Consider the following 22,433-nt stretch of genomic DNA (forward strand, 5'->3'; position numbering starts at 1 on the left):
GGGACTGAATATAAGGACAGATAAATTCAGATTCTTACTTGTAAATGAATTTTTAAAACCACATATAATTTTCCTTCCACTTCACAGTCATGTGCTGGTTTTTGTTGGTCTATTACATAAAACCCCTATGAAGTGCACTGTTTGCAGTTATAATGTGACAAATATGGAAAAGTTTTAGGGGTATGAATACTTTTGCAGGCAAGGATTCTTTTAGACCAAACACTTCTTACATGGTCCCTCACTTGTCCACTTTTGTCATTTTAAACATGCATTATGCTCTCATGGCCAGCCTGAGCAGAAATACAGTATAAATCTGCTAAAGTATAAATAAAAACTTTGTAAACTTTTCCAAGGCCTGAAAAACTATTTAGCAAAACCGTTTTAAAAGATTAGAGGAAGATCCAGCTGCCTCAAAGCACATTATTACAAAAATAAGAGTGTTATTTATGCTCAGACACGTAGGCCTAATGTTCAGGCCAGATATCATACCAGATGTTTTTTAATATCCCTGCATGTCGTATGAAAGCAAAGAAGGAAAAAGCAGGGCGTATTGAAGGACGGTTTAGTATTTATCACCGGAAATCATAACCTGCAGCAGTGACAGCATCAGGTTCACTCTGTTACTGAACTATAATAAAGCAAGGCAACATGTAGAGCATGTGATTAGAAAGACCAGCTGACCTGTTTATACTATTTAACTATGAAAACAGCTGCAAAACAGATCTCTTTAAACCTCCTAAACACTGCAACCTAGTGTGGTTACTCCAACTGTATTGATAAGTGTTTCAAAATTACCGGATCACGCTCTTAATGTACCATAAAAAAAAAAAAAACATAGAAAATAACTGTAAATAAAACATTTACTCATTTCTGCTTTACCTTTTAGGTTATATAGAGTTTGCAGGAACGTTTGTTTTGTAATTCATGACATTCTGTTGACCTATGAAATAAATATGACGTGGCCCCATGAGGCCCCTTTTTCTTAAAATCAGTAAAAACAAGACATGCCACTCAAGGGAGGCAGACATGTTTGAACTTCATAAGTCAGGGAAATTCTATAAGAAAAAGTGCAATTTATAAGTTTAAATAATCTGGAACCATAACAAAAATAGATGGATGAGAACTTAAGTTAATCTTGTGACGACTCACAATGAGCAGAATGGTAGGAAAAGTAATTCAATCCTCAAAGCTCACTGTTGGAAATCTAAGGCTAAAAGTCACATCTTGGGATCTCCAAGTGTCCTTAACTACAGTTACACGAACTCTACTTCCCAGCAGGTTGTTTAGGAGGCCTACTGAGAAAGAATTAACTTTTCCGTCCTACCCGTGTAATTTTAAATGTAAGGCTGCTAAACTATCCTAGGACCTTATTTGGAGCTTACCCCACTTAAGGTCAAGTAAGAAAAAATTTATTCAGCAGCAATAATCAAGGTGGGTCTGAAAAGCATCTTATGCTCACTGTTAAGTATGGTGGAGGATCTGTGATGCTGTGGGATGGTTTCTCTTCCACAGGATCTGTAGCCTTAATCCTATAGAAGTTTTGGGTTGAGTTAAGGTCTACAGAAGAGGACCCAGGATTCTGGATAATCGAGAGGAATTGTGCAAACAGAAATTCTCATAGATCCGTCTCCCTGTTTGCGGGAGAAAACTGTAAGTAACTGTGACTGGGAGTGACTGTGAACAAGTGCTGTCCTACTGGCAAAAGACAGTAAAGAGGGTTGAGTGTAGCTTTACCAAATGTACAATTTCTTATTAATATATTTCAAATAGAGAATTAAGCTTTGTAAGATTTGATATTTCCAGTGCTAAAACTTTTAAAGTTGGAGTTTTTCTATAAAATATGATCCAAACCCCTTATAGAGACAACAGAAGGAAGTTGATCCCATTTAAGTTTTATTTGGAACAAAAATAAAATTTAAATAATAATCCCATGTTTAAATGGGAGCTGCACAATGGAGTTGTTAACACTGTTGCCTAGCCACAAACAGGTCCCGGGTTTGAATCCCAGCCTTGGGTCTTTCTGTGTGGAGTTTGCATGTTCTCTCCTTGGATGTGTATGTTCTGTCCAGGTACTCCTCCCACTGTCCGAAAACATGACTGTTAGGTTAAATGGGCTCTCAAAAATGCTTTTCTGAATTACTGTGTGTGTGTATGGTTGTTTGTCCTGTGTGCCTCTGTATTGCCCTGTGATGGACTGACGATCTGTCAGTGTTTGCAGCCGCTTCTTGCCCAATGACCACTGGAAATGAGCGCCAGCCCCTGACACCCGGCATCTTGTATGGTTGAATAAATACTTGTAGATTCACTAATGGGAACACATTGTTTAAGATCATTAAAGTACAGAGTAGGTTATTTTCTTAAGGGAATGAAAGGAGTCTTTTTCTGTCTGAAGAGACTCTTCAAAAGCCAATTAAACTGAAAAAGAATCTGAGTCACAGTAAAATTTAATCAGGTTTAAATCGTTGCCAAAACAAAATAAGTGTGTTCAGAAGGGGTGAAACTGTCATACACAAAAAAGGGTGGTACATAAATATCAAACTGAGATTTGAATATTTAATAAAACAGTATGTGAACAAATAAAGGCATAATTTAAGAATTACATCTCTGTTGAGTTTTCTTCTTTTTAAAACTATATTAATGAGTTACAAAATGAATATATCAGTTAAACATGACTCCATGACAGAAGCAACTTCCTTGCAATATTTGACCAAAAGCAGTTTTAGCTTAATACCGGTTTTTCTTTATATAAACACATATTCTTCATATGGACTAACAGACTATAGCCCCCATGGCTGCTTGTTGTTCAGATTTGTGTTGGTGAGTAAAAAAGTCTTCATCACACAGTAAAGATGCAGTCAAGACATCGACCTGAATCAAAGACACTGACTGATCCTTTTGTTGCTCAGAGCTTCTGTCAGTTTGCTTTGCATGATTTCTTTGGTTGAATACAGCGGCAGCTCCAGGGTGGAGGAACATGTGTGTGTCGCAGGATAATACTGGTCGGAGAGATCCTGGAAGTGTTTAACTTTGATTTTCATCGTTATCTTATCCAAGCCGAGGATAGGCACCCGTTGAAATCCGGTAACAAACCCTGATGGAGGTAAAAGAGGTTATCAGTGGATATCTGTGGAATAGCAGGGTCAAAACTAAGAGTAAGAGCAAGAGCCTTTATGGAGACATTTTATAGTAAAATATGAACATCTACAGACATTTTCTTTACTTTCCCACATACAAGTGACAGTGAAATGGGAGATATGTTTAGTCTGCCGTCAGCACAGTGGATCTAAACTATTAGAGCCATGTTGGGGTGTAATGTTTTGCCCGGAAGTAATTCAGCTTTAACTAAACAATGAGCAAGTTATAACTGGCTAACACCAAAATTTAGCATACAGTATATCTGTATAGAAACAAGTTGACTCGAGATAGACAGCAAAAATACAACCAGAGCTGCGTAAAGTCTCTTAAACAAGAATGAAACAGGAGTATCACACAAATGTTGCGGAAGTGATGCTGTAACACAATTGACCACTAGGTGGCAGCGTTCATCCACTTCAATGGGCTGAATAAAACATTTAATAAATGTTTTACAGGTCAGTCTCAAAGAGAATAATAGAATAGCATTGAAAAGTTAATTTATTTCTCTGGTTCATTTCAAACAGTAAAAGTCGTACATTTATTCCACACAAAGTAATATATTTAAAGTAGTAATTTATTTTAAGGATTATCAGAATCAGCTTTATTGCCAAGTTTGTATAAACAAAGGAATTGGACTCCAGTATGCTTTCAAATGTTTTTTTTCTTTATTTTTTTATGTACATATATATAACAATGGAAATAGAAAATATCTTTTTAAATGTATATATATACATATGTACATTTATGGCCTACAACCAATGAAAAAGTAACAGACTCTCAAACAAATATTGAATATCACATAAGGTCATTAAAAGGAATTTGGCAAAAGCAAATCTTTTTAAGCAGAGAATTTAACCAAAGAGCCTTGACCTTTTGAGGCATGGCCCTGATGAGACCCATGAAGGTATGTTTGGGTATCTGTGGGCAACTGTGGTTCAGTCCATTTACCATTTATATGACACTAAGAAGCCTAACCAAAAGTTTTGCTTTATGACAGAGTAAATTAATGTGACACATGAGGCCACAGCCACCAGGGAATACAGTTTTATATAGATTTATTTAGACACTAACACAATCTCAGCAAAAAAGTCAAAATAAACAATGAAGATAAAACAGGAGCTCAGACCTTTCCCTCACTTTATTCTGTCTGCCCTTTGTTATTTATGTTTATGTGAAAACACTAAAAAATGTTTGTAATAATGCAGTAAACCAGTAGCCAGTGTATTTTAAAATGGATGCCAATGATCCATCACACTTTTTTGCCAGAATTTACATTGAATCCAAAAATGTGTTTCCTGTTTTTCTGCTAGTTTTAGAAAATGTAATATGGTTTGTTCAGGAAAATTTGTTTTTCATTAATTCTTTTTCATTGTTCTATACAAAATCTGATTTTATACTCACATAGAAAGGTTTTCTTCTGATTCTCCGTAAGCTCGTCAAAAACTTCCCAAAACGTCTGTACGATTGGGTGGTCGACACTGTACCCACCTTCATAAACTGTGTTCTATAAACAAAAATAAAACCTGGTGTCAGCGGTGATTTACACATCTCGAAAGACATACAGTCAGAGAAAGTACCTGCTTAAGCTTTTCCCAGTCATGGAAATCCTTTCCCACTAGGATTTCTTGCAACTCCTTTGGCGTAAAAAGCCTCACCAAATCCCGGTTGCACACTTGAAAGAAACCTTGCTTGAACTCCTCAAACACAGACTTCACAGATGCATTGAAGGCGTGGTTCACGAAGGCATCCACAAACTCTTTCCTGTTCAGATGATAAAAATTGTAAGTCAGCCAGATGTTTCAGACAAATGTCAGGGAAGCAACTGCTTAGTTTCATTCTAAGGCTTGGCCCAACTCCCTTAATTTTTTAAGAAAATCTAAATGTGGCATACCTCAAGGATCTACTCTGGGCCCTCAATTTGTTCTGTTTTATTTAATTAGAACTTTGGTCATCTTTTTTTTTCTTTTGCAGATGATGCAAAGAAGCTTACAAACCTAACTTGGTGTTAGCTTACCACTAACGCTAAATCCCACAGGAATAATAAAAACGGCTTTGGACCTATTATTGGTGTGAAAATCAAGGTTCAATTAAGTTTTTTAGTGTAGTTTATATTTCTGTTTGAAAAAAGAGCCAAGCTAGAGCTACAAAATGTGTCTTAATGAGGTGTTCTTTCAAAAATGAAATCTATGATGGCGGTCTACCTTTGATGGAACAAGAAGAACCTGTTTACGAAGAGTCAACCATTCCTGCTTAGTTGGTAGGAAGTTAGGATTCTTTAGTTTCCATTTCCTTTTGAAAAGAGATTCAAATTGATCGAACTAGAACTGATGAAAAGAATCAAGCAAACTGAAGCGCCTTATTTGATTTGCTTTGTTTGTACAGATTTGTTTACAAAAGAAACAAAGTCTTTTTCTTTATTTTGTTTTGAACACACTTTTTATTTTTGAACAAAATCTGTTTGTGGTCAGCAGCATCAAAGCATAACATCTGTCTTTTTTCAAACGTAAATTCCAACAGTGTAACAGTCAGTTATCAACAAAATCATTAAATAAAACATCTATATCATGGTGTTTCAGCATTTGCAATGTTAAACATTGGTTTAAATTTGCTTAATTAGAGATGTTCCTTCAAATATGGAGCTGACTGCTGAAGTGGGTGGGTAAATATTTGAATGCTTTTCTCCATCCAACTCAGGACAAGCCCTTGGCACAGTCAATAGGAACATGTAATGTGAACACACACTATGACCTGCTGTGGTTTTTTGGAGGATGTGGGATTTTAAATAAAAACAAGGAAAGGCAGGACTAGTCTTTGAAATGAAGAAATACCAGTGGCTTGCACTTTACACAGACAAAAAACACCCTCCAGATACAACATCCAAGGCTGAGGCATTTGAATATCCCATGGAGGACTGAGACAAAATCCTCGAGGACACAAATAGGGCTGGTGGTCCCGATTTTTCAGAAAGGGAAGCAAAGAGTGGATTCCAACTTTGCAGTCTGCTCAGAAAAGTTTACTTTAGTGTGTTAATAAAAAAGTTTCTGACTGATTGTCAAACATTTGAATTCAGGAGGACTGTTGCGGCTTTTGTACTAACTGAGAAACAGTGAACCAGATTTCCAGATTTCATTGAATCAATTAGATTGTCCAAACAACGTGTGTTTTGTGGAGTTCAAGAAGGCTTATGACTGTGCCCATTGAGGTATTTTGTGGAGGCGTAATGCCAGAGTATGGTGGACCTGGGTGGCTTTTAGGGCTATCTAGTTCTTGTATACCCAAAAACAAGAGCTATGTTGGCTTTCTTTACACAGACTTTTCAAGTCGAGTTTGTTCCCAGTGTGGGTTGGACTCTGCCAGGACTGCCTTTCTTCACCAATCCTGTTTATGATGTTTATTGACAGAACCTCAAGGCGTAGTTGTGGTCCTTTGTGTTGTTCATGAGTGAAGGAAAGATGGAGCAGAATATGGATGAACAGATTTGGGGCCTGGTCTGCAGTACTGTGACCGAGAAACAGCTGAGATGAAAGTGAAGGTCTCGATATCAGTCCATCTATATTCCAACCTTCAGCTATGGTCATGAGATATGGATCATGACTGAAGGAACAAGATTCTGGATACAAGTGGCCAAAATGGCCATCCTCTTAGCCTTAGGCTTAGCCTAAGGCTTAGCCTTAGAGACAGGTTGAGGAGCTCTGTTGTCCAGGTGGAAAAAAGTCGAGATGGTGCAGGCATCTCATCACGATGACTCCTGGATGCCTCCGTTAGATTTTTTTTTAGGTATGTCCAACTGGGAGGATACACCCAGGACAGAACCTGAACCTGCGGGACGTACTACATATCACCTTGGAACACCTTGGGATACCTCAGAAAGTTGTCTGGGTTTCCCTCTTGGAACTGTTTGCTCCATCACCCGATCTCAGATAATTGGAAGATAGATGGATAAAAAAAGGTATAACAGGCATCTGTGTTTTTAGTCCCACCAAAATGTTTCCTAGATTATTTCATGAGGCAGTTATTAATTCAATATATGGACAATAATCTAAACATCCAACACATAATCTGATCTATGATCAAATCATCTTTATTCTTCAGTTGATGTAATATATGTTTTATTTCCCGCTAGAATGCCTTGCTGTTGTGGAAAAAAATCTAATATAGTATTGTATTACCTTTGGCCATATTTCTAAATTCAACTGAACAAAAGGGAAAAAGTAGCATCTTTGTGAAAGGCTCATAATAAATGGCCGAAAGATAGAAGAAGAAGAAGATATGTCCTACTTGTTCTCGCTGGTCACTTGCTTTTCAGGATTTTCAGGATCAAGAGCGACCTCAGTGGCATCCCAGGGGATCTTTAAAGAGAGGAAATTCTGGTGTTACTTATCTCTATGTTAATAACAAAAAACCTGTTAGACATCAAATATCTAAAATGAGTCGTGAAAAGTTTCTCACTGCAATACCCACTGAAAAATATATGTCCTCTAGGTCCTCATCTGTGTATTCGTCCAGGATACACTGCAGACTCCTTAAAGAAAACAACACAAAGATCCGTTTTAAATGTTTAATAATTTTAATTTAAACTCTAGTTATAAATTCTACTTACTTGCCAAAACTTGGGCTGAATTCTTTCAAATCGTCCAGCGTAGGGCTCCCTCCGAGCAGCTTTTTGAACAGCACCAGTGGGAAGGGTAAGTAAATGATCATGTGGTTGTACAAAGCCAGTCCACACAGAACTCCAAACAGGTAGAAACGCTTGTCCTCCTGTGAAGCCTGATATCGGTGGTTTACATCATTAACAAGTTTAAAAGGAATTAACTAAACATACAATCTGTGAGTCAAATTATATTTTCCTACAAAACTAACAAGTCTTACTTTAGAGGAGAACCATGCCAATGTTTTGGAGTCATTGAACATGAACATCTCAGACTCAGCAGACATCAACTCATGAAAGACTTCATGAAAAAAGTCTTTTACATAGACAGGATCAATTTCATAATTGTTATCAAAAAACACCTGCAACACAAAAGAGCACCAGTAAGATTTCTACAGAAGTAGCTAAACAATAACTTAAGTATGTCTGTTGAACCTCCAGCCTTGCTAAGTTTACCTGAAGTTCCCTCTTGTAGTCTCTCTGATCAGCATCAGCCAGCTGTTCAAATGTGTCCTTTAACACAGAAGCTCGATTTAGGTACAGTTGGAAGACTGGAGCGTTTGGGTAACACAATCCTAAGTCCAGAAATGCTTCCGCAATGATTTGTTCCAAAACACCCATTATGAATTCCTCCTGTTTGAAAAAAGATCCAACAAACTGTAAGTGAAACACATCATATAGATTATTCACACACAGAAAGTTTGTAAGACATACAGGCATCTTAAAATGGAAAACTTTATCATACTCTAAAGACAACTTCATAGCATTGTGTTACTGTTGTGTAAAGGCACTAATGAAACAGCAGTTACCATGGTGAAAAAGGTATTCATGTCAAAAACTAGTTTCTTTGCTTGCAGATCCATCACAATCGGGAAGCTGCACAGAACAAGTGGCTCAGAACGCACGTACTAAAAAGATAAAAAGCACAATACAATCTTAGAGTTTCTAGTTGTTCAGTGTGTGATGAACACCAAAGTGTCTGTTTAATTTCCGTATTAAATCTGACAAAAACGTTCTTACTCTGCGTTTTGATTTTAAACGCCAGATTTCCAGCTCTTCACGAAGAAAATTTGGGTTGAACGACAAATAAAAATCACTTTCTGGCAACCTTCGAGACTCTGCAACCCTGCTGTTAACCTGTAAAAATGACATTTAGAAGACCTTAATTATCATTTATTATCTATAAAAAGAAAAAACGGAAATAGAGTTCCTGTTTCAGATTTGAAATACTGACATTGTACATGTACTGAAGGACTTGAAGCAGGTTTCTGACACCATCACTGCGAGGAACATTTTCTTTGGACAAAATCACAGAGAGCGCTTGCTTCCACACGCTCACAAACCTCCCCATGCTGGATGGCGACAGCGATGACCACCACTCCCCTAAAAATGATCACATGATGGTTTTCCGCTATAAGTTCCAGCTTTAATACATTTCCAAAATCATTTCAGATGAGCTGGATAACAGTACCTAAAACCTCAAGGCTTTTCCTTGACAGGCTTGTCACAGCAGCAGCGACCATCTCAGCAAGCTTGCTGCTCTGCTGCTTTCTGTATTTCTGAATGATATGAAGAAGCTCATTGAGGAGCAGAAAGATCCTCAGACTCTCCACTCCAACTGGGTTCTTATCAAGGAGAGGGAGCAAATGCAGAACCGCAGCTTCGACCTGAGGTCAGAAGTAAAATACTGTTGGGTTAGAATGTAAATGTGTCTCTGATTAATTCACACAGCAGAGTTTATTCACATCATTTTCCAGACGGACAGAAAGACAAGTGGATGGAAAAAATGAGATGAATGCAAAATGAATGCATATAAGGAATAGACAGGAACAGTAACAAACCTGGTCCCAAACAAATTCCGTCTTCACCAGTTTCTTAAAATGCTGTCGAGCCAGTTTCAGGTTCAGACCATGGCACTTTGATGAGGTTTGGAAATGTTTATCTCTGCTAAGAAGAAAAGAAAACACAGTCGGCATAAAATATGGTCTTTCTGGAAGGTAAAATAATAACTGGACAGTATTTGGTCTATGTTAAAATATCAAACATACTGAAAAATATTGAAGATTAATAAAAATTATGTGATCTTTAATTATGTTTTGACAATTTGAATTACAATACAAATATGAGTTAAAAGAAAAAACTGATATTCTGACTTTCAAGATTAGAAAAATGTCAGACTCATTTTTACCTTTGTTCAAGGAAGCTTTTATTCAGACAGGCTGCGGATGAAAACGTTCTGCGGATTTCCCTGAGGAGGAGAAGAATGAATGTTTTGGTCCTTTTCACTTAAAAGTAAAAGGCATTCAGTCTAAATGAAAACATTAAATTAGAACAGTCATTGACAAGATGCTATTCAACAGTTTCCTAATGGCATTTACTCACTGTCTAATCTTTTTCCACAACTTGTCATCACATTTAGACGTCCAGTTATCAACCATGACTTCTAGACCGTGCTGAGTTGCGTTGCTGAATCTGTTAGCATCTAAATTTCTGTTAACATCCTGTAAATGGAAAAAAAAAAGGTGAGTTACTTTTCACCATACTGATCCCCCTGCATGGTTGTCCCTATGCTTGGTATATATTGTTAGTACCTCATCAAAAGAGCATGTTGCAAATGAACAGTTTTCTCCAGCAAAGATGGTTCCAATTTTGGGATCCATTGAGTCTGAAACTGGTAAGAAATTTGTTTTTTAAATTAGATCTCCAAAGATTGCAGAAGTTTTTTTAATCCAGCAGATATAGTTACCGCGAGGTAGAAGAACAGGTAGTGGCACAGACGGATTGCTTTCTTCTCTGTTTCCCAGCTGACCTTGCGCTCCACAACCAAAGGAGTAGACCTTGTAGCCCTCCGTCAAAACTAATGTGTGATTTCTAGGATGAAAGCACATTATAAATGTTATAAACAATATGTTGGTGCATTTCTTTTTATAGTTTTCTTGGAAACAGCGTAACTTGTGCTGTCTCCAGCTATGACTTATAGCATAAAGAACGGCATCATGCTGTGGGGCCTTCCTTTTCCTTACCAATGCTACTGAACAATAAGGGTTAGAAATACTGAAAAATAGGGAATGGGCTCCGTGATGTCGTAGTCACCAGTGGTGAAAAGCTACCACCTGTCCAACATGAATAATTTGTAAATTAACCTTCAAAATACCTGTAACAAAAATGATTATACAGCTTCGGGTTTGTCTAAGGTTACACCACTTAAAATCTGTGGACTTTTATTAAGAAGGCAATGTTTCCTGTATTCGTTACCTAAAGATCTGGGAATGAAGCAATGTGATGGTAGATTTACATGGTAGTCATGTTGTTAACTACCTCAGAGACCATTCCCGATTGGTTTTCCAGCAGGGCTATGATCCCAAACAACCATCAAACTACGTTTTGGAACGGATAAACCAGGCTGACATTGAGATTCTAGAACAGCTTTCCCAGAAACTCATCCACAGCCATATTTTAAATTTGTAGACTATGCTTAAAAACCAGGTCCGTGCCAGGAAACTAACCTATTTAAATAAACCCTATTAATTCTGCTTAGGAGAGACATCAAATATACACCCAAAATTAGACCAGGAACTTAATAATGGCTACAAAAGGTGTGTAGCCTAGGTACAACTTACTATGGGTGATTTAGGCAGATATTAGTGGGAATGTATGTATATATTTTAGTCTGAAGAAATACATTTGATCCTGTGTGAATTAGAGAAATAAATTGAAACTATTGTACCAAATCCTTCTTTTCAAAAAACTATTGATTTTGAATGTTATCATTGTGTTCTCATTTCCAAGGAAAACATGAGGTAGGATTTCAATAAAAGTTCAGAATTACTGCAATGTATGTGAAGTGAGCTTCTCACTAACGCTGTATTCTTCAACTTCCTTCTGATTTAGCAAGACAACCTTTTCCTTTCAAGTGGCAATAATACAAAGAGCTGTAACTTACCCTCCACATGCAATTTTTATAACTTTCGCCCCCCAAAGTTCAGCAACAAGTCGAGGGTGGAGTTCATTTCGAAAGGAGTTGTGTCCAAGTTGTCCATACTGACCAGAGCCAAATGTGAACACTGCCCCCTGCTGAAAAATTCATCAAACAACACATCTTCAAGCAGTTGTACTAAACATATTTTTTATTTTAAGTTAAACATTTAAAATAAGAAAAAAAAAATTAGAGCAGAAATGGAAACTTAACTGTTATTTTTCATAACTCAAAAGATATTTTTAGCCTCTTGTAACTTAATAGTCAAATAGTTGTATTAACAGTGAATGACCAATTGTATTCTTGCTTTGAGGCCTGTTACGATCTTTGGCTGTAACATTCAATCCACATCTAGTTACACCACAATTTTTATTTTTATTTCTTTGAAACTACTTCTTTTAAGAAATACTTTTAACAGTAATTCCCAGAAATCATTTATAATGTAGGAGATGCAATTTTGAGTTTTCCTTAAATTTCCCAAAAATATATTACCTGTTCCCTAAAAAACTGAAAAAAAGTGGTAGGATGCTTTGATTTTGCGGTCTAACCTTTGTCAAAATGGCCGTGTGGTCATTTCCACAGCAAATGTCGCGTGTTTTCTTCAGATTCAAACTATGAACACAAGTTGGCGTATGTGTGTCTAAAGAAAAAAGTATGAGATTTATTATGTAAGATATGTAAGGTTAGACATTTGAATATGTTGTTGTAAGTGACAACTTGATCAAATAATTTCCTACAGCACCTTTTGTGTCTCCTAATCCGAGCTGTCCACAGTTGTTTCTGCCCCAGCAGAACACGCCTCCAGACACAGATAGGGCAAAGCTCTGGTCTCCTCCTGCCGAGACCCGAACCACAGGGACGGACGATAAGGATCGGACTTGTTGTGGTGATCTGGCTCCTGAACTTTTCTTCCCCAGGCCCAACTGACCCCTGGAGTCCAGGCCCCACGTATACACCTGACACTCTGAGGGAAGACAACCAGAACTGAATATTAAACTTCACAGCTGCATTTCTTTCCTATTGTCTTAAACTTTTTAACTTGTTATCTTAAGAAACTTGAAATTACAAAATGATTATGGAGCAAAATTGAGTAATTTTACGTTACACCCTGTTTCATTGTTTATTACTGACAGTTGGGAATGATCTATAAAAGTGCTGCTTTTAACAAAAACAAGATGTTCTGTAGTGTTACCCTGAACCTTTATCCCCGGAAACAAAATTACCCTGAACCCTTAACCTGAAACCTTTTGGGTTGTAAGTTGCTTGTATCTGAACCCATTTCTGCTACGTGCAAGAGAGCAAACAAAGATTCTCCTCATGAGAATAACAAGATCTGATGTTTAATAAAATAAGCAAGAGAAAACTGCACACACAAACATAGACGTCTCATTTCTTGCCACATTTAAAGTCAGTTAATGGTACACATTTGAAGAAGCCAGCAGTTTTAACACAAACTTTTATAAACACTAAAATACTATGTTGATTGGAACTAAAGCAGATTTTGAGACATTCACATTTAGAATAAACCAAAAGTATGAGAAGTAGAGGAGGTTAAAACAGGAAAAATGAAACGTTTCGCTAAGAAAATTATTACAATTTAAACAGTTTAGCTCCCTCCCCCTAAAATGCTCCACCCTGAAGGTTCAATTCAATTCAATTCAAAGATACTTTATTGATCCCCGAGGGGAAATTAGAAATTAGGTTCAGGGTAATATTAAAAGGTCTCAAACGTCTTTATCTTTACATCACTTTCTCTTGTAAATGTCAGCCCTGGCAACTTTTCTTTTTACCCTGATAGATGCCAGGAAAGAAGAAGAGGTAAAAAAAAAATGGTCTCAGAAATTGATTCCTGGAAATCGTTCCTGCAGTGGAATAGTGCCAACAAAATTTCCTGATGATGAAATAATCTTCTTCAATCAGTCACCAGCATCACTGTCCGAATTTCTAACTATTGATGAGCTTTTTTGTTTTAATGAGAATTTTTGGTATGATGACAAAACAAGCTTTTCTAGGTCAAATCCAAACTGCTATATAAACAATGTAAAAGTCTACTGCTTCCAACAAATTGTATATTACTTTCAAAAACAGTTGTTTTACCTGTCATTACAATAAACTATTATATGAAACTATGTTTTAAAGTCAACAAACACTATGAATCTGGAGTCAAATACATTCTGCCGCATTACGTTTTTAAAGACAGCTCCTAATGTGTGCTTTAAGCATAAATAACTACTCATATTAATATGATGAAGATAATACTGACAAGAGGAAAATATTACAAGTTTGTAATGAATCACGTAATTTGCCATCCAGAATGCAGAAACTTTAAAAACCTTTGGTCAGGGCAACTGAATGCTGGCTCCCACAAGCAACCTGTGCAACTTGTATGTTAGAGAAAGCGTCCAATATCCTGCAAGAAAATAAAAAAATACTCATTTTAATCAAAGGTCCTAAGAATCAGAGAAACTGCAGGATGAGTTAAAGGGGACATTTCATGCAAAATCCACTTTTTTAGCCTTAAAATACATTGTGTTTTGTACTTGGAGTCTGTACGAGTGCAGAAAAGTTGAATTTAGTCTCTACAAGTGTTGCATAGACATTTTTATGTCCTTTTTGGGTCATATTTTTCAGTCCGTTTAGTTTTTTCTATCATAAGTTATGTTTTTCCAATTGTTACTTCACAGAATTTGCTGCGGAACAGCTAAACACGGTCATAGACTTCCAGCTGATCAATTTTGCGTATCTGGGATATTTATTCCTCTCTATGATTTTGTAGTCCAAGCTCAAGTATGCCTACGCTGAAAGAGGATAGGTTCAGTTCAGTTGTTGGGTGTATTAGCCCACGATATTTATTAGACCGTCCCACAGCATCTTTGAAGTGCTGGTTAAATTTGCTGAACTGTACTGCCTGTTTTGAATGTTATAATTACATAAACAGTTCTGCATTATTTACGCTGCTTTTGTCTTGTCTCTGCGGCGCTAGATAATTGTTATCAAACTACAGGGGGGCGTGAAGTGCTAGTATTTATAGAGACGGCACCAAAACGAGTTGCACTTGGACAAACCTCAGAACAAGGTTAAAAGAGGGCCCTGTGGAGCTACAATAACAAAGAATTCAGACCAAAGAATTTCAGTTCCACTTTATTTAAACTGCAACTGGATGATTTAAGTGTGGAAAAGAAAGATTTAAAGGCATGATATGTCTCCTTTAAAGCTATTTATATATCAGTATAGTAACGTTTTCGTGTTTCCTCACCTTGGTGTGTACGGAGGGTGGGTCGTGTCCACACAGAAAACTGAGCCTCTCTCAGACAGCAGCGTTACCACATCATCTTCACAGCTCACGGCCTCAATCTTCTCCTTACATTTCACAAACTCTGCAAATACACATAGTTCATATGCACTGGGTTAACATAACAATTTGCTCATTGCTACCATCAAACTGATGGGTCAGCTAAAAAGTGATCCCACTTTATTTGCCTACTCATATTGGAAGCCTGGTTTTTCCATCACTCTGTTAAAGGTATCGTATAGAAATGTGAGGATCTGGCTGATGACCTTTACACAAAGTCTTAGAAGGCAAGTGTAATGTATTTAGTGTTTTCATTAGTAGGATGAAGCTTAGAAGTATGGTTTCATTCGACCATTTTCTAGTTTAAATAAAACTGGACCATTCTTTGGTTCAGGAAGTCTTTGATGAAGCAACAACACAGACTTATATGCAGGGCTGGCCAAAGGTCTTGAGCCAACCATTTTTCTTTATTTTTCACTAAGCCAGACTCTCTTGCAATCTTCTAAAGTGTTCTTGATCAATAGTTCTCTCTTAGAAGTTCTTTCAGATTTCCTCTTTGGACTTTGGTTGCTAAGAATACTGACAGAACTGTCTAGCACGGTGGTTAAGGCATCATGCTGGGGGATCATTCAGCTGCCTGTGGTGCATTACACATATTCTATACTGGACAATGATCCCAGACATACATCCAAGGCAGGCAAACATTGAGCTTCAAAAACTGCCTTCCATCAACCTGACTTCAACCCGACTGAAAGCATGCGCTCAAAGTGTGACGTGCTATGAGCATTTATCTAAATATTGGTGGGGTAGTATGTAAATATTTAAGCCTGTATCAATACAGAAAAAGGGGGCCAGATAGGATGTCACAACAAAAACCAAAAGCCATAAAAGATATTCAGATGTTTTAACTAGGTATGTTGCCAAGGCAGAACCTGAAACTCAGGTCTGATGTCAACTACTGGAGGTTTTTCCATGTATTTATTAAAAAGAAAACTGCTGATTTGACAGGCTTCATAGTTTTATGCCCAGGCAAAATTTTGATTGTTTTTTAAGAGATTTAAAACTTAATTTGAACTCTTTAACAAAAATGTTTGACCTAAATATACGATCTCGGTATCAGTTCAGTGCGGACACAGAAGAGAGTGACAGAAATTGAAGCGGAGGGGCGGTGTAATAAAATTAAAGGGTTGGCTTCAGGCACCTCAGGCCCACCCCTTAGTGGCGCTACTGATGTTACATTATGAGCCTGAATATAGTAAGAACAGTAAATCACAACAAATTCTGCTTATGCTTGTGTTCAGTAGTTGTTTTTAAGAAATCTTTGAAGCTGGAGCTTATATTATAAGTCCATACCAAAATAGCACGGTTCTAATAAATCGTTAAAAGTCTTAAATTAATGCCACTATTGAATATCAACCGTTTAAAAGTCATAAACAGCCTTTATCCGGCATCATGAACACATTTATCAAACAGATACTCACTCTGTTTTCCTCTCACCCTGTTTCCATCTTTGCTCTCATAAGTGCGCAAAATGAACGCGTTCCCGTTGCTTTTAACGAAAGCCAGGACGCTGCGACCTGCAGACAGACCCGTCACGTTATAACCGACATTTAAATGATGGACTCCTTTATCTGTGCTGGAGTCTCCGTTCAGCCAGAAACCTCGCTGACAGTCCTCTCCCCAAGAGAACATCCTGTCTGTGAGCCTCACCAGGAACAAACGCCGACGTTTGTTTATGCGGCTCAGCTGTCAGCCAGAAACGAAACCTAAACTGGGAAACTATTGTGGCTGAAAGCGGAGAAACAAAACTCTACACGTTCATGCACAGCAGTGGGCGGGGCGAATCAGCTGTTTTTTTACTACACTGTGGGTAAAAACAAAACAAAACAAAACAAAAAAAACACAAAAGCGAAACTAAAACTAAGTGCAGAATTGTTTTTTTTACATCCAAATATTTTCTCAGTTGTGGTTTCTTTACATTTTCCACGGAAACTGGAAACTAGTTAACGACTTTTAATAAAAAAAATCCCTTCTGTAATAAACTTGCCTGTTTTGGGAAAAATACACACTAATAAATATCTTTCAAAATAATTCCCAAATGATATCTGGTCATATCATTTATCACCACACTTTAAGCATAAAAACACTACTTCGTCAAAATTGAAATATGGGGCCCATAAAGGCAGAAAGTCAGTAGGAAAACCAACGTAGGATGCCTGATGGGTTTGCTGATATATTTGCCAACCCAACAGGGTCCCATACTTGTGAAATATATTCCCACTTTGTAGTAGCCACCAGTCCAAATTGAAAAAGTTCATGCGTCCTGTGGTGCCTGGAAATTGTGTCTTTCTTACACCGTGGTTCCCAAAGTAGGTATTGGGACCCCACAAGGGGTCGCGAGTCAAAAAAATGTGGGGTCTTGAGATCCTCTTTATAAATCTAAATAAAAATAAAAACTAATAATGGTATACATATACTGCTACAAATTATACAATAAAGAGACGAATTACATATAAACAATTTATTCCGTGTTGATACCATTTCTATTGACATTAAACCCTTGTTCAATTGACTTACCTGTAATGCTTCTACATTTATCCAGTAGTTGGGTTCACAATTTTCTTCCACTGTGACTTTGGGGTTTAGAAGCTGAACCATTTGTGAATCACTGCTCTAACAAATACCCAGACTGTCCTGCTGCTGTCCTGCACTTGTGTAGAAAGGTGTACAATGTGGCAAAAATTATGTCATGTTGTTCTGGAAAAGGTCTAAGGTGAGGACTTATCTGAGGATTTAAACTGTCCTAAGGCTATAAAGACAGACTCCATCCTGTCAGCCACAAGCCACAAACACTTGGTGTCTCGTTGGTTCTTTCACACCAACAAGACAGTAACACACGCTGTGGGAGAGGTTTCACTGTGTGCTACCAATGTGGAGAAGATGAAGGAAAAGGAAAAGATAATTTCTTCTGCAGCAGAGCCGGGATCGTTAATGTTCCAGCCGATGGTCTGCCTGTCGAAGCCGCAGGTGAACAGGTTGCAGGTGGTGTTCTCCTCTCACCAGGCGGAGCAGCAAACCATCAGACGGTGACCCTGAACAACAACAACATCCAGCGATCAGCTTTGATCTAGCAACAATCTTCACAGTTAAAAACAAAGTATTTCATTAAAAACATTCAGCAGAGCTCCAATGGTCTAAATCTATTGGACAATCTGTTTCATTTTAAACTCAGGTTTTAAGATTAAGTTCAAGGTTCCTGCCTTTTGTTCATGTCCACATTTGTTACATCCAGAGATAAAATACCCAGAACTCCCAGTATGTTTGTGCTTATTTTAAATGAAACAATTTAAGACAGGTAATAAAGTCTGGAATTGCAAACAGTTTTCTGTTTCCACAGTTAACCACCGTTCTTAAATTAAATTTCCCTACTTTTTTACACTCTTTAAGAACAAAGTAAATATTTATAAGTAAAATAATCAGTCTAAGGTTATAGTATAGCTGTTGAGTCTTCTTGGCCAGTGATGACAGCTTTATTTACCAGGCTGTCAGGATGCTCCATACTCTCCCTGCCCTGCCAACATCCCTCCTCTCTCAATAACCTCAGGAACCAAATGCACATTAACACTTTATCACATCACTGAACTAAAGGCTTTATTATTTTTGCCATAACGCTTACCGGATTGCACAATTATTGCAGAATTGCACATGTCATGTGCCAGCCTGCTTCAAGTCCTCCGCCATCATCCCTGTTCACAAGAAGCCAAGGACCACAGGGCTTAATGACTTCAGACCCATCGCCCTGACCTCTGATGAAGTCCTTTGAGCGCCTTGTGCTCTCACACCTAAAAGACATCACCGACCCCCTCCTGGACCCCCTGCAGTTTGCCTACAGAGCCAACAGGTCTGTAGATGATGCAGTCAACTTAGCCCTTCACTTCATCCTCCGGCACCTGGACTCCACAGGAACCTACGCCAGGATCCTGTTTGTGAATTTCAGCTCTGCCTTCAACACCATCGTCCCAGCTCTGCTCCAGGAGAAACTCTCCCAGCTGAGTGTGCCCGACTCCACCTGCAGTTGGATCACTGACTTCCTGTCTGACAGGAAGCAGCGCGTGAGGCTGGGGAAGCACGTCTCTGACTCCCTGACCATCAGTACCGGTTCCCCCCAAGGCTGTGTTCTCTCTCCTCTGCTCTTCTCCCTGTACACCAACAGCTGCACCTCCAGTCACCAGTCTGTCAAGCTTCTGAAGTTTGCGGACGACACCACCCTGATCGGACTCATCTTTGATGGTGACGAGTCCGCGTACAGATGGGAGGTGGACCATCTGTTGGACTGGTGCAGCCAGAACAACCTTGAGCTCAACGCTCTAAAGACAGTAGAGATGGTTGTGGACTTCAGGCAGAACCCAGCCACACCTGCCCCATCACCCTCTGTGACTCCACAATTGACACTGTGGAATCTTTCCGCTTCCTTGGAACCATCATCTCCCAGGATCTCAAGTGGGAGCCAAACATCAGCTCCCTCATCAAGAAAGCCCAGCAGAGGATGTTCTTCCTGCGGAAACTGAAGAAATTCAACCTGCCAAAGACTATGATGGTGCACTTCTACACAGCCATCATTGAGTCCATCCTCACCTCCTCCATCACCATCTGGTACGCCGCTGCTACAGCCAAGGATAAGGGCAGGCTGCAGCGTGTCATTCGGTCTCCTGAGAAGGTGATTGGCTGCAGTCTACTGTCGCTCCAGGAACTGTACACCTCCAGGACCCTGAAGCGGGCAGGGAAGATTCTGGCTGATCCCTCCCACCCCGGTCACAGACTCTTTGAAACTCTCCCCTCTGGCAGGAGGCTGCGGTCCATCCGGACCAAAACTTCACGCCACAAGAACAGTTTTTTTCCATCTGCCACCAGCCTGGTTAACAAAGCCCGGAAACCACCCTGACACTCTCCCTTTCCCCCACACCCCCTTTTTTGCTGACAGGACACCTGTAACCTGCAACTCTATGTGTTACATTAACGCTCAGCTTGGACTCCTGCTTTACTTGCACAATGATCACCTGCACTGTTGTATTGCTCTTGCATCTTATACTGCTCTATACAGGTCCTTCTCAAAAAATTAGCATATTGTGATAAAGTTCATTATTTTCTATAATGTAATGATGAAAATTTAACGTTCATATATTTTAGATTCATTGCACACTAACTGAAATATTTCAGGTCTTTTATTGTCTTAATACGGATGATTGTGGCATACAACCCATGAAAACCCAAAATTCCTATCTCACAAAATTAGCATATTTCATCCGACCAATAAAAGAAAAGTGTTTTTAATACAAACAACGTCAACCTTCAAATAATCATGTACAGTTATGCACTCAATACTTGGTCGGGAATCCTTTGGCAGAAATGACTGCTTCAATGCGGCGTGGCATGGAGGCAATCAGCCTGTGGCACTGCTGAGGTCTTATGGAGGCCCAGGATGCTTCGATAGCGGCCTTTAGCTCATCCAGAGTGTTGGGTATTGAGTCTCTCAACGTTCTCTTCACAATATCCCACAGATTCTCTATGGGGTTCAGGTCAGGAGAGTTGGCAGGCCAATTGAGCACAGTGATACCATGGTCAGTAAACCATTTACCAGTAGTTTTGGCACTGTGAGCAGGTGCCAGGTCGTGCTGAAAAATGAAATCTTCATCTCCATAAAGCTTTCAGCAGATGGAAGCATGAAGTGCTCCAAAATCTCCTGATAGCTAGCTGCATTGACCCTGCCCTTGATAAAACACAGTGGACCAACACCAGCAGCTGACACTGCACCCCAGACCATCACTGACTGTGGATACTTGACACTGGACTTCTGGCATTTTGGCATTTCCTTCTCCCCAGTCTTCCTCCAGACTCTGGCACATTGATTTCTGAATGACATGCAGAATTTGCTTTCATCCGAAAAAGGTACTTTGGACCACTGAGCAACAGTCCAGTGCTGCTTCTCTGTAGCCCAGGTCTGGGGAATGCGGCACCTGTAGCCCATTTCCTGCACACGCCTGTGCACGGTGGCTCTGGATGTTTCTACTCCAGACTCAGTCCACTGCTTCCGCAGGTCCCCCAAGGTCTGGAATCGGTCCTTCTCCACAATCTTCCTCAGGGTCCGGTCACCTCTTCTCGTTGTGCAGCGTTTTCTGCCACACCTTTTCCTTCCCACAGACTTCCCACTGAGGTGCCTTGATACAGCACTCTGGGAACAGCCTATTTGTTCAGAAATTTCTTTCTGTGTCTTATCCTCTTGCTTGAGGGTGTCCATAGTGGCCTTCTGGACAGCAGTCAGGTCGGCAGTCTTACCCATGATTGGGGTTTTGAGTGATGAACCAGGCTGGGAGTTTTAAAGGCCTCAGGAATCTTTTGCAGGTGTTTAGAGTTAACTCGTTGATTCAGATGATTAGGTTCATAGCTCGTTTAGAGACCCTTTTAATGATATGCTAATTTTGTGAGATAGGAATTTTGGGTTTTCATGAGCTGTATGCCAAAATCATCCGTATTAAGACAATAAAAGACCTGAAATATTTCAGTTAGTGTGCAATGAATCTAAAATATATGAATGTTAAATTTTCATCATGACATTATAGAAAATAATGAACTTTATCACAATATGCTAATTTTTTGAGAAGGACCTGTATTTACTCTCACTCACTTAAAACTGTGCACATATATTTATATTATATTGTAGATATGTTTATACTGTTTAATATGTATTGTATTGCACCGACTACGCCAAAACAAATTCCTTGTATGTCCAAAAACGTACTTGGCAATAAAGCTTTTCTGATTCTGATTCTGAACTGACTCATATGTGCCTTAGAACACTCTTTTTTTATAGATAGTCTTCATCATCTCAATCTTTAGTAATATTGTGCTGCATGCTTTATGTCACCGTGGTGAGAGAGAGAGACTAGATTTTGATTCTTCTGTATGTAGTGCACATATATGGTGAATTGACATTAAAAGTCTTGAACCTTGAAATGTAAAGGATTCATCCATTGTGTAAAGGACTTCCCAAAAAAATTCCTATCATTGTCCACACGTCTAACAACTGATCTCTCTGGTGAACTGAGTGTCTCACCAGGTAAATGTTTTCATGTTTCCATTGAACCTTTTTAGCCTTCATGTTGTCATATTTGTCCTGCTGACTGAACTGTTGCTCCAGGAGAGTCGAGCCAGTCGTACTTCTGACATGTCAAACAGTCAGACCTGTCGATTGTCATGGGGACAAGCGATGATTTTCTGGTTCACCAACATGCTAAACCTGATAGGAAACAGGAAATGGAGCAAGTGAGAAGAGAGTTCATCCACAGTAAGTTCAATAAATTATTCCCATTGTTCTGCCGCACCCG

At 38.9% G+C, this 22,433-nt stretch overlaps 1 protein-coding gene across 2 annotated transcripts; it reads right to left on the bottom strand.

The window, feature by feature from the left end:
• Window positions 1-2,426: 2,426 nt before the first annotated feature.
• On the bottom strand, window positions 2,427-22,305 carry LOC124859650 (probable E3 ubiquitin-protein ligase HERC4). 2 transcript variants are annotated; one of them, XM_047352560.1, is made up of 24 exons: window positions 22,163-22,305; window positions 16,533-18,143; window positions 15,016-15,136; window positions 14,093-14,169; window positions 12,502-12,723; window positions 12,308-12,399; window positions 11,727-11,857; window positions 10,530-10,654; window positions 10,375-10,454; window positions 10,166-10,284; window positions 9,972-10,031; window positions 9,625-9,727; window positions 9,255-9,450; window positions 9,018-9,166; window positions 8,804-8,920; window positions 8,593-8,691; window positions 8,240-8,416; window positions 8,005-8,145; window positions 7,736-7,902; window positions 7,597-7,657; window positions 7,414-7,484; window positions 4,713-4,896; window positions 4,537-4,639; window positions 2,427-3,091 (listed from the first exon to the last, which is right to left on the bottom strand). In XM_047352560.1, exons 2-24 carry the CDS (start codon window positions 16,741-16,743, stop codon window positions 2,874-2,876), a joined length of 3,024 nt encoding a protein of 1,007 aa, XP_047208516.1. In that variant the 5' UTR covers window positions 16,744-18,143; window positions 22,163-22,305; the 3' UTR covers window positions 2,427-2,873. The 2 variants fall into 2 exon arrangements, with proteins under 2 accessions (XP_047208516.1, XP_047208507.1); XM_047352551.1 differs by having other exon boundaries at window positions 9,625-9,730.
• Window positions 22,306-22,433: the final 128 nt, after the last annotated feature.

The sequence above is a fragment of the Girardinichthys multiradiatus genome, chromosome 2 (genome assembly GCF_021462225.1).
Source record: "Girardinichthys multiradiatus isolate DD_20200921_A chromosome 2, DD_fGirMul_XY1, whole genome shotgun sequence".
NCBI lineage: Eukaryota > Metazoa > Chordata > Actinopteri > Cyprinodontiformes > Goodeidae > Girardinichthys > Girardinichthys multiradiatus.

What these genes read in the sequence shown, in the direction of transcription:
- LOC124859650 (XM_047352551.1), bottom strand. Translation starts at nt 16,743, where the DNA reads ATGTTCTCTTGGGGAGAGGACTGTCAGCGAGGTTTCTGGCTGAACGGA. An exon ending in ACCTGTTCTTCTACCTCGCG is followed by an intron (nt 10,455 to 10,529) that starts GTAACTATATCT and finishes ATTTCTTACCAG; the next exon opens with TTTCAGACTCAATGGATCCC. An exon ending in TGAATACCTTTTTCACCATG is followed by an intron (nt 8,417 to 8,592) that starts GTAACTGCTGTT and finishes TTTTTCAAACAG; the next exon opens with GAGGAATTCATAATGGGTGT.